Raw genomic sequence first — 13,177 nt, 5'->3', positions numbered from 1 at the left:
TGCTACTAAGGGCGCGTCCGTGGGCGTGAGTGATTAATGTTTCTGACAAGGGCGTGTACGTGTGCGTGTGTGAATAAGGTTGCTACCAAGGGCGTGCCCGTGGACGTGTAGGAATAATGTTGCTGACAAGGGTGTGTACGTGGACGTGTGTGTGTGATTAAGGTTGCTACTAAGGGCGTGTCCGTGGGCGTGAGTGAGTAATGTTTCTGACAGGGGCGTGTACGTGTGCGTGTGTGATTAAGGTTGCTACTAAGGGCGTGTCCGTGGGCGTGTGTGATTAAGGTTGATGTTAAATGTGTGTTCATGAGCGTGTGTGGTGGTGGTGCAGCCAAGGGTACAACCAAAGGTAATGGCCGTAGACGTTGCTGCAGAGTGTGCTCAGGACCGTGGCCAAAACTATGGTGGGGCGTGTTGGTTGGTGATAGTAGTTGGCAGGATATTGGAGTGGTAGGGTGGGAGGTTGCTGGTGGTGACTGGTGGTAGGATGGATGGTGGCTAGTGGTGACTGGTGGTAGGGTAGGGAGGTCGCTGGTGGTGACTAGTGGCAGGGTAGTGACTGGTAGCAGAGTGCTAAGGTGGAAGGGTGATAGGGTGACGACTGGTGGCAGGGTGAGAAGGTGGCTAGTGGTGCTTGATGGCAGGGTACTAAGGTGGTAAGGTGAGAAAGTGGCTGGTGGTGACTGATGGCAGGATAACTGATTGATATTAAAATTACATGGTATCATTATGAATGAAGTCAGAGTTGTAAATTGATAGCATGGCAAAGTGGCAGAGTGGAAGGATGGAAGATGGACCATAGGCAGAAGAAAGCCGGAAGAGTGGCAGAGACGTTCGGCTACCTGAAAGTGCCCACGTTACCCCTGGAATTGTCTGGAGTGTAAGGCAATGATCGTAAACCTCTTCCCGAGCGAGGTAGATGACACAGAGGGAGAGTAAGAGATAAGAGGGATAAGAGAGAGAGAGATAAGGAGCGATGGAGGCAGAAGGAGATATAGACTGATGGAATGATAGACAGAGACAAACATAGAAAAGAAAGATAAAGAGGAGTAAGATATACGAGCACGTAACTAAACATAAATTGATGCAAAAATAGAAAAGGTATATAGAGAGACAGAGATGGATGTTGTTATATGTAGTGATGATGGATGATGTTATATGTAGTGATGATGGATGTTGTTATGTGTAGTGATGATGGATGGTGTTATATGCAGTGATGATGGATGGTGTTATATGTAGTGATGATGGGTGGTGTTATATGTAGTGATGATGGATGATGTCTATATAGTGATGATGAATGTTGTTATATGTAGTGATGATGGGTGGTGTTATATGTAGTGATGATGGATGATGTTATATATAGTGATAATGAATGTTGTTATATGTAGTGATGATGGATGATGTTATATATAGTGATGATGAATGTTGTTATATGCAGTGATGATGGGTGGTGATATATGTAGTGATAATGGATGTTGTTATATGTAGTGATGATGGATGGTGTTATATGTAGTGATGATGGATGATGACATATGTAGTGATGATGGATGGTGTTATATGTAGTGATGATGGATGATGTTATATGTAGTGATGTTGGATGATGTTATATGTAGTGATGATGGGTGGTGTTATATGTAGTGATTATTAGACAATCTATCTGTATAAAACAAAGAAGTCTGTCTGTTTGTGTGTGTGTGTGTGTCTGTGTGTCCTCACGAGAATCTCGGAAACTACTTTACCGATCAGTAGTGATGATGAATGGTGTTATATGTAGTGATGATGGATGGTGTTATATGTAGCGATAGTGATGATGGATGGTGTTATATGTAGTGATGATGGATGATGTTATATGTAGTGATGATGGGTGGTGTTATATGTAGTGATGATTAGACAATAAAATAATAACAGTTTAATGCTAAAAAATATACTTTGTACCGTTGTAGTGAAAAAACAGGAACTTACATACACCGTTAATGAACTATTGATGGAAGAAGTTTTGGGGAATGAACAGGAGATAATGTGGAGCCCCGGAGGGTGGCCATCCTACCGTTGCCTAGCTGATGAGGAGCCGGAGAGGACGATTTGTTAGTGTATATATATATATATATATATATATATATATATATATATATATATATATATATATATATATGTAATGTGTAACAAAGGATTTCACGCAATGCCTAAACTTATTATGCGCACAGTAAGATACAGAAAGCCTCCACAACTGAGATAAGATATATTAAAAGCAATACCTTATGGAAAATTTGTCAAGAATTTGATACCGTATTAGGAACACTTGTCCAGGAATTCGATATACATTTTTTTAATCCTTCAGGGGTAAATTTCTCTTAGTTATTATATAAATAAGTTCTCAATCGTTTTTTTAGCTGGCGGTACAAGCCCCGCCCCATTGCAGCTCCGTGAAGCTCATTGGCTTATATTTAAAGTCCGATTAATATTGATTAATATTGGTCCTTATTATCCGCTGCTTTATATGTTTGGTGTCATTTGTCTTGATATACATAATAATTAATGAGAAGTGAAGAAGTGGGGAATAAGTTCTCCGAAAGAGTGAATTTGTTTGTTACTTCGACCGTAAATATTTTTAATTTCAAACGTTCTTTTTTTTTCAATGTATGAACCAATGAGCTAAAAAAACGACTATAGTAAGTTATCTGTAACTTTTCTTTATAAATTGTCTTAACATAATTTAGTAACTTATCGTAGTAACTAGTTCATTGTTATCTATCTATCTATCTCTCTATCTATCTATCTATCTATCAATTTATCGCCCCCTCCACTCCGTCTGTTAATCCATCCATCCATCCATATTATCTATCTCTATATATCTATCTATCACTCTAACTATCTATCTATCTATCTATCTATCTATCTATCTAACCATCTATCCATACATCCATCTATTTATCCATCTATTGATCAATTCATCCATTCATCTATCACTCCATCTAGATATTCACTACATTATACCCCTGTTACACATACAACCTCATCCAACCCATATTTACACACACACACACACACACACACACACACACACACACAAACACATCCTTGACCACTGAAGGATCAAGACTTACCTGGAGCTCCTCTGGGAGCAGCCAGGTCAACTGTTAAGTTGGCCCATACCAACCCCCTCCCCTGAACCCTCCTCCCCACCGGAATATCAACAAGTTCGCAGAAGTTACAATTTCATTTAGGAAAGGAAAAGAACCAGTGTTAAACAGAGGTGAACAGTGGTGAACAGTGCTTAAGTCAGTGAGAACAACTCAACAGTAACAGTCGTACCAAGTTAACCTTCACACAGTGAGGTCCCAGGTACCCAGTGATAACGGCCCGTGAGACCCAACAACAACCAGCGATGTGTTAATCCGTCTACGATAGAAAGGCCTAAGACCACACCTCACTCATATAACACCATCTGTGAGGGAATTACTACACCACATGTCCCTCATAACACCATCTGTGAAGGAATTACTACACCACGTGAGGTCCCTCAGAACACCATCTGTGAGGGAATTACTAAACCACGTGAGGCCCCTCATAACACCATCTGTGAGGGAATTACTACACCACGTGATGCCCCTCATAACACCATCTGTGAGGAGTTACTACACCACGTGAGGCCCCTCATAACACCATCTGTGAAGTAATTACTACACCACGTGAGGTCCCTCATAACACCATCTGTGAGGTAACATACACCACGTGAGGTCCCTCATAACACCATCTGTAGGGAATTACTACACCACGTGACGCCCTCATAACACCATCTGGCGAGGGAATTACTACACCACGCCAGGTCCCTCATAACACCATCTGAGGGAAACTACACACCACGTGAGTTCCTCCTAACACCATCTGGGAGGAGCACAATGAGTTTGCTGTTCAACACCTACATTAATCTGTATATTCACTGTATGTTCCTTTACCTTTCTCTAATGAAGGCTTTTGTTAAACCACCAATGTATGTAATAAGTCATTTATGTCCAATGTATATTTTCAGCCTTCGGGCTGCAGAATTTTTTCAATAAACCGTTAATTATTATTATTATTATTATTATTATTATTATTATTATTACACACACACAAACCGTACTTACAGTGATAGAAGACTGCCGATGTTCTCAAAAGCGTGTGGATGAAGATTTTCAAGATGTATATTCCCCTTAAGGCTGCTGTAGGGAAGATATAAACAATATTACCTTAGCGGGTATGTGTGGAGAGAGAGAGAGAGAGAGAGAGAGAGAGACATTGAGCGACGAGAATGACAGACCGAAGGTGAGAAAGAATGAGAGAGAGAAAGAGAAGATGAAATTAGTGAGAGTAAGGAAAACAAATAAAGAAATAAGGAATAAAAAGAATGAGAGAAAGAGATATTATGGGTGAGAAAAAGCGAGAGATAAATAAACATTATGAGAATACGGTAGAGACAGAAAAAAAAGGAATAAGAATGTGAGAGAAAATGAGAGAGAATGACAGACGAGAGAGAAGAAATAAGACAGATACAGAAGAAAATATTCTCAGCGATGGAAGATAGAGAGTGACAGAAGTAGATAAATGTTAAGAGAAGAATAGAGGGGGAGAGACGCGGAGAGACAGAGGAAAAAGGAAAGGAGAAAAATGACGGGAATAGACAACAAAAATAATATAAAAAGAGAGAGATCGGCATTAAGGGAAATATAGAAAGATAGAAACAAAAAATCATATATAGTGAGAGACAGACAAACAGGCAGACAGAGAAACTTAACAGGAGACATAGAAACTTCCAACAAGAGAAAGACATATTTATATCACTCAAGTCCTGGGCCTTCACCTCCATAATGGCTAGTGTTGGCTAAGTGGGTCAATTACCACCGAAATAAGGAAAAAGTCACTGGACAGAGAGAGAAAAAATTTCTTCATTAGTGTCAGACGAGGGGAAAGACACTAGCTTATGGCGACACAGTACGAGGCTTGGATAAAAAACCCAGATAGGTTGTTGTTTTGTGGTTATGAGTTGACGTAATGTTGATTGTTGTAATTTCACGGCTGTCAAGTGCGTGTGTGTGTGTGTGTGTGTGTGTGTGTGTGTGTGTGTGTGTGTGTGTGTGTGTGTGTGTGTGTGTGTATTCGTGTTTAATAAATTTTTTATGTGCATCTTAAATCTTGGACAATTTTATACTGGATGCATTATTTACACAAGTTGATCAATGATTCCCAACATGGCTTCACAAGTGGGCGTTCATGTCTAACTAATCTATTAACATTCCTTTCATCAGTTTTCGAATCAGTGGACGAGGGGCACAATTATGATGTGGTACATCTCGACTTTAGCAAAGCCTTCGACAGAGTCCACCACGAAAGACTAATAAGAAAAGTGGAGGCTCATGGCATTAAAGGTGATATTCTAAAATGGATTAGGGCGTGGTTACAGGACAGAAAACAGCGAGTGAGCATTAACGGCACTAAATCCCAATGGAGCAACGTCACTAGTGGAGTTCCGCAAGGCTCAGTACTTGGACCATTATTATTTATTATATACATAAACGACATAGATATCGGCATAGACAGCAACATAAGTAAATTTGCTGATGACACTAAAATAGGACGTGTTATTAAATCTGACGAGGACTCCGCAAAACTACAGGAAGATCTAAACAAATTTTTCGAATGGTCTGAAAATGGCATGAAATTCAAATGGACAAATGTAAAGTACTCAGTATAGGAGATGTAAACAGGGAAACCAGATACCAGATGAACAACGATGTTATTGAGAAATCCGACTGCGAGAGAGATTTAGGAGTAATGATAAGTAGGAATCTTAAGCCAAGTAAACAAAGTGTATTTGCTCGAAACAAAGCTAATAAAGTACTTGGGTTCATACAAAGGAGTGTTAGTTACAAGACTAGCGAGGTCATCTTAAAACTATATCTTTTTCTTGTGAGACCTCACTTTGATTAGGCAGTTCAATTCTGGTCACGGTATTACATAATGGAGAATGACAAGACTAATCCCGGGCATTAGGAACCTTGAGTACAGAGACAGGTTAAAGCATCTTAATTTGCACTCCCTCGAGAGACGTAGAGTGAGGGGCGACATGATCGAGGTGTATAAATGGAAGTCAGGGCTGAACAAAGGGGACATTACAAAGGTACTCAAACTATCCAACCAGGAGCGAACTCGTAACAATGGTTTTAAATTAGACAAATTTAGATTCTGTGCGAAATAGGTAAACATTGGTTTGGAAATAGAGTAGTGGACGACTGGAACAAGTTACCAAATATCATCCATCATTAACTCGAATACGCTGGATAGCTTCAAACATAGGTTGGATGGATATATGAGCAATAGGGGTTGGGTGTAAATGGGACTGCCCAGTATGGGCCTATAGGTCTGCTGCAGTTTCCTCCATTCTTATGTTCATATGTTCTTATGTCTGCTTTATTATTACGATGTGTTGTACGCACTGTTGCAGGTTAGGTTAGGTTAGGTTAGGTAATGAATTCATGAATGCAACTGTAGGCATATAAGTGTATCAAACAAAATGTTTCTCGTCTACCCACTTTGTAACTAATACCGATCACAGTCACCAGTTCATTTACACGTGTTAATACATTCTACGTTTGCGTTTACACATTTGGAGCGCCTTTCTGCAACATTTTTCTGATTGACATCCACATATAATTAAATCCTTATATAACTGGATACTTCTACTATCACTGATCACAGAGGCTGCCATTGCACTTTGTCCTATCTGACCCCTCCATAATCGGCTATAGAAAGTAAAGCAGGGTCTAGTGTGAGTGACTGACCCCAACAATAACCAGCTTGGTATGCCGCCCTCTTAGTGTGTTCAACTATAGCTGCATATATTGGTGGTTGGCAGGCATCCATACTTCTTCCTCTTCTGGTGAACAGGTCCTTCGGTGCTTCATTGGCAGTCATACAGGTTCTCGTTCTGTTTTACATTAGAACAACAAAGCGCTCTTTAGCAAACATAATCTCTTCAACTTGGTCTTTAGTTGGCTTAAAGCTCAATGCCAAAAATGCTGTAGTGACCTCATTATAAGCTTTCCATGTCGTCCATGCAATGTGTTTGCCCCTGTCTGCAGAAAATGATGCCTGATCACATTCCGTAGAGGCATGATATGCAGTAAATGATCTTGCTCTTGCAGGTTCAATTATTTCATAAGACAGGTACAGGACTAGTACATATTTGAAATTCTTGCAAATTCCAAACGAAACCCAAAGCTCGCTGATGCCCAGATGTTAAAACATGGAAACAGCTATGACGATCATATCTGTGTCCACAACAGCCGAGTTTTGCACATTCAGCTGCATGAAGGAGAAGACTGCTATCTGCTTCTTCATGTGAACATGGAGACAAATTGCTGGAATCCATATCTGGGCTGCAAAAAATAATATTTCCCTGCGTTGGGACTACTTGCTTGTCTCCACAGCGTAATGTCTTGGACAGACCTGCTAGAAAGTGATAAAACTCTTCTTTGTTTTCATCCTCCCTGAGAAATGCATTCCGGGAATCCTATTTTCTGGATGAACTCGCCTTCGGACACCCCTCCCTCGTTTTCTCCTGGCACAATGGCACATTCTTCCAAGCTATCAGGGATATATCCATCCCAGATGATATCAAGTCTCTTGCTCACATTCTACAGCTGTGACATCAAGTACAGTATTTCATAAAGACATGTTTTCCATATTCAAGAAAAGTTTTGCAAACACCTGGTTTTTAAAAAGTTCACAGCAACAGCTCTATCGAGAAGCAGAACTTTGATATCATGTGGTATCTGAGGGTTTGCCACCAAGTTTTCCATGAATTGCACAGGATCAGATTTTTTTCCTGGTCGTAACTCTCCAAATTGCGACACTGATAGTGGTAACGACTGGTTCTCATGACAGAAAAACTCTTCACGACTACCATCCCGAATCTGGCAAGATACATAAATAAATCTGTGAGAAGAGGGCACCGTTTTTCTTGGGCGAGTCGATCTTTTGCTTATCCTTTGACACAATTCTTGGGGTGGGCAGTTGAAGAGTGGTAATCGGTTCTTGCAAATTGGATCAAAGAGGGATTTAGTTCTCTTAATGATTCGATCTTCCACAAGACATACGAAATTCAATTTTCCAACCTGCTCTATTTTCTGTATGGTATCTATCACTTTCTGGTCAGCAATATCTTGTGTGCCTAACACCAACAGAACCTGGATTTATTCCATAAATGAATTTCCCATTTGTCAATTATAGTATGCAGTGCTGTTACCTGTTTCTCAAATGTGCTCTGAATAATTTTACCCTGTTCGTGGTGTTGAGTATACTCAGTGTCTTTGAGTGATGAGTTTCCTGTGGAGCCTCAGACTCACCAATCATCATTGCTATTTCTCGTCCAGAAACCATCCATCGAAGTAATTCCGAACAGTTTTCAGCCAGCATGATCAATTGGAATTCCAGAAAATGCTCTTCGCGATTTATGTACTACGAACTCCTGGGCCAAATGAACTGGTAGCGAACGAGAAAAGTGTGGACAAACTAAAACCAAAACACCATGGAACGATTTTTGTTAAAGCATCCTTGTACAGCTGGAAATTTCCTTCACGTAAAGACTACACGAAAGTTAAAACAGCCAACTCACGTCTGGCTTTAAATGTAAGTGTTTCATTCATTTAACACACAATCTACAGTTTATACAGAATACTTCAGGGAACTTCTGATAAAATGGTGGCCATCTTGGATTTTTTTCAAGTAGCCCTATATCTATTTTTATTCTGCTCTTAAAAGACTTTCTTCTCGAACATTTTATGCGTGTTTTCTAAAATGCACAATTCATTCACCATCTTCTTGGACCAGGTAAGGTTAAGTTAGGTTAGGTTAAAGCATTTTTAGTCAAATTAAGTTAAGAAAGGAGCGTGGCGGTCGAGTGGATACAGCGATCGGCTCCTGTTAAGAGGCTTGGTGGTTCGATTACTGGGCACTCAGTTTCACCCAGCTGTAAACGGGTACCTAAGTTTACAACTTGGGGAAGTGAAAGCGGTCGAGTGTAGTACTGGCCATGCTGCCCCCTTGTGTACCGAAGGCTTAGTATATAGTGTGCTGTATCCACACTGTCCCTAATGGGCAGTCATCTCTTTGGAACCCCCACCCCTCCCCACCCCAAAAAGCAAGGAAAGGCGAAGGCATTGTACGTTAAATTAAATTATGTTAGATTGGTTAGTGTTAGGCTAGGCACGGTCCTGGTCAGGCTACGTTAAATTAGGTTGGGTTAAGATTTCATTAAGCTAGGTTAAATTAGGATAGGTTAGGTTTTGGTTAGGCTAGGTATAATTAGGTTAGATTAGATATGTTAGGTTAGTACATACAATTCTCATTAAAAATTAAAATATCGAGAGAAATATATCTGTTGGAGCGTTAAGTAATTATCATCACTACAAAGCCACTACTGAGTCGTAATATTGCATCTGGCCCTTGAGTGGCATGGATTGACTTCGTCGTAAGCAATGGAGCCGAGTGGATGTATCTGGCAGGAGAAGATATGGCTTTCTTTACTAATGGTTACGTTGCTTTCTGGGTCAAGACATCTCCAAGGTCAAGCTTAACAAAGTTTCGACTCAGTTTTAAGTCAGGTCCAGCTTAATTACTGAGCTTAATGTAGTTGTCACTGAGCCATTGAACATGAAGGTGTCTGGTTGGGTATCTTAGCGTGTATTGGAATGACTTATTGATTCTGTAATAACAATTTGATTGACATTCTAAGATCACATATTATATAATATATTTCTTGCTTAAGTTATTGAAATTTATGTTAATATATTATGTAAATTATGAAAGCTGTCAACGAGGTTTATCATATTAAAATGATTACTGAGCTGTATGTCCGTGATAATAGGATTACCCCCTCGTCAAACATGTCACATTTTGGAACGAACTTATATGTTTTTCTTTATATTTCGGCAAGAATTTTATGGCTGATAATATAAAGATTCCATCTGTGTACAGTTATGTAATACTTCAGAAATCGAATAAACTGCAGGACAAAAATTTATACAAATCTGTTTTTATGATGATTTCAGTGTACAATAATTCATTACTTATTCACCCTTATACACTCAATGAAAAGCAAAACGTAATAATCTTCCATCCTAAAAACACAGACGTGTGAATATTACACACTCGAAATGTAAACAATAACAGTACATTATGATGCTTATACAGATATTTCACTTTATTCTTTTTTATTATTATTATGACAGTTTCTCCTTCTAAGATAACTTAAGGGAATTTTATTCTACTCAGCCTCGAGAGTTTACAAGCTCAAGCAAATTCACCAACAACGATTCTCTATTTCTTTTTTTTCTTTGTTAATTAAATCGGACTATCTGATCTAGGCCTAGTGCCTCTTAGCCCCCCCCCCCTGGTACCCCCCTTAACCCCTCATGATTTCCCCTTAGCTTTCCTGGTGCCCCCTTTCTCCCTCCTCGTGTAACGAGGATGGCTGACCCAACGGCAACCGAGGTGTGAATTTGTTTAAGGTGTACAAGCTGTCGCCAACACAACAACCACACTCTGAGTTAACGAGTTGCATGACCCAGTGTCAAAGAATAGTCCGAGAAGACCAGAGAACTCTCCAACTGCACTGGCTAATCATTACCTCGGAACATGATCCGCAAATCGATTAACATCCAGATTCACAATACTGCTGGGTAGACACAGGCAAATGTCGTAAATAAACTTGCCCATAGTTTCATCCCGTCCGAAATCGAACCCGGGTCCGCTCGCTTGCGAGGCGAGTATGCTGACCATTACACCACAGGTTGGTACCCACTTAACCCCTTTGATACCCCCTTTAGCCCACCTAGTACCCCTTTATCCTCCAACAGCTCAGTCGACCGTCACTCAAGACCAGTGAGGCAGGAGCTTGAGCCAGCGGCGTCCTCTTCTTCCGGCTGACGAGACATGCTCACTCAGCATCCCAGACTGACCCGCCCCATGACCACCACCCCATGCTCACCCACCTGTGCTCACCTGCCTCATGCTCACCCTTCTCACGGTCACAAGCCTCATGCATAACCATCCCGTGCTCAGCCACCCCCTGCTCACCCGCCACATGCTCACCCGCCTCATGCTCACCCGCCCGTGCTCGCCCCCGTTTACACCTATCATGTATTCATCCGCCCGCACTCCATCGCCTCGTGCTCACCGCCCCTGTACTGCTACCGGCCCCATGCTCACCCGCCCCGTGCTCACTGGCCTCGTGATGCTCCCCGCCCCGAACTGCTACCGCTCCGTACTCACCCGCCCGTACTTCTCCTTGCCCCGTGCTCACCCGCCCCGTATTGATACCCACCCGTGCTCACTCGCCCTGCACTACTACCGGCCCATACTCACCTGCCCCGTGCTCACCCCACCCCAAGCCCACCCGCCCCAAGCCCACCCGCCCGTGCTCGCCCGCCACGTGTCCACCCACCTTGGGCCTACATTACTTCTCTCTCCTTCTATATCTTTTTAATACATGTATATTTATTTATTTTCCCTCTCTATGTATAAGTATACTTAGGACTATTTATCTATATATATATGTATGCATGGAGAGAGAGAGAGAGAGAGAGAGAGAGCCAAGACATGTGATGTTTCTACTCACAGTTTTCCAATTTTTGACCCAGCAAATGCCTCCCTCTCAACACTCTCGATCAGGTTATAATTCAGTGAACTGGAATGAGAGACAGGTTAGGTATAGTTGGATGGTATAAGTGACATTACATTACCTATAATACTGTACTATCTATATCACACCAGATTACTATTACATTGCATCAAAATCTTTATCTGTACTTTTTACCTAAATCTGTTCTACATAAAAATTAATGTACCTGTTTTTATATTACTAAATTTGTACCACTTAGGAATTACCGTACTTGTAATATATATTCACACTGTACCTCAAGGGAATTATTTGTATATGTTCTATATGTGTTTTTCTGACTAACTAAACTGTTTCAATATCATTATCAATATATATCAATAAATATGTACTTGTGATATACTTCTGGCTAAAATTTCAAATTTTAAATTGATAGCTGCTCAGTGTACTTACAGCTGGTCTACCCGGACCTCCAGAGAATTGGTGTGAACCTTTTTGATGCGATTACTGTCCAGCTCTCTGTGTGAGGACGAGAAAGTTCTTTATATAAACAAAAGTATACTAATATAGTATGATCCTTATTGAAAAAATATTTCATTGGTCAAAACTCTCGCCGAAAAAATTTCCACCGGGCAAAACTTACTGGAAAAACTTTCACCACACAAATTACCATAGGAGAAAGGAGCCTGGCAGTTGCTACTTTACTGATACTTACATCATCTTGATTATTTCCGCGTGTCCGATGAACTTCATATTGGGAATCATCTCCAGGCCTGAGTTGGTGATTCGCCTGGCGGAAAAAAAACTCCCTTGTAGATTTGATGTAAATGTATTTTTTTTCAATCTGAATGAATCCCTTTTATAGGTTACATATGAGGTAAGGAACATATATATATAGTATATATTTACATAAACCGAAAAGTAAATCGAGATAGACATTAAAACAACTTACACAGAAGAAAAGGTCTACTTGCATAGGTAAAACAGTTCAGACGCAGATTAACCCCTCTAACTTATTTTACCTGATGTTTAATTACCTTAATGCTACCTCAAGGGTTAGGTTAGTTTTGATTAGGTAGGTTATGTATGTTAGGTTAGGTTAGGGTTAAGATGTTTACTTATCAGATGAAATAAGCTGGTGGGTGAGGGCTAATCTCTATGTGATCCAATACAACAAGCTATTATATTTAAAACTGTATTTAGTTATCCTACAACGTATGCATTATATATATATATATATATATATATATATATATATATATATATATATATATATATAATATATATATATATATATATATATATATATATGCAATAAATCACTGTAGGTGCGTGATCTAGGTATACTGATAACCACAAGGAAAGGAAGAAAACACGAAGTTCCCAAACGCTTTCGTGTAATTCACATCTTCAGGGTGAGTACAGACTAAAGAGAAATACAAACCAAGGTGTATATATACAGAGGAGGGTGAGACCAGGTCCACAATGGTCAGGTATTAGGTAATGACCCTACTAATCTTTAAA

The 13,177-nt window shown here is 40.2% G+C and overlaps 1 protein-coding gene across 1 annotated transcript in view; it reads right to left on the bottom strand.

Annotated features, from left to right (window-relative positions):
• Positions 1 to 13,177, bottom strand: part of LOC121853921 — a 176,975-nt gene that overhangs the window by 46,141 nt on the left and 117,657 nt on the right. The window contains 4 exon segments of the mRNA XM_042348323.1: positions 4,125 to 4,199; positions 11,654 to 11,722; positions 12,107 to 12,172; positions 12,369 to 12,443. Coding sequence (XP_042204257.1) covers positions 4,125 to 4,199; positions 11,654 to 11,722; positions 12,107 to 12,172; positions 12,369 to 12,443 — 285 coding nt within the window.

Source organism: Homarus americanus, unplaced genomic scaffold (genome assembly GCF_018991925.1).
Source record: "Homarus americanus isolate GMGI-L3 unplaced genomic scaffold, GMGI_Hamer_2.0 scaffold18703, whole genome shotgun sequence".
NCBI lineage: Eukaryota > Metazoa > Arthropoda > Malacostraca > Decapoda > Nephropidae > Homarus > Homarus americanus.
Note: the sequence above shows the minus strand (reverse complement) of the source record. Positions and strands in the feature narration are given on the sequence as shown.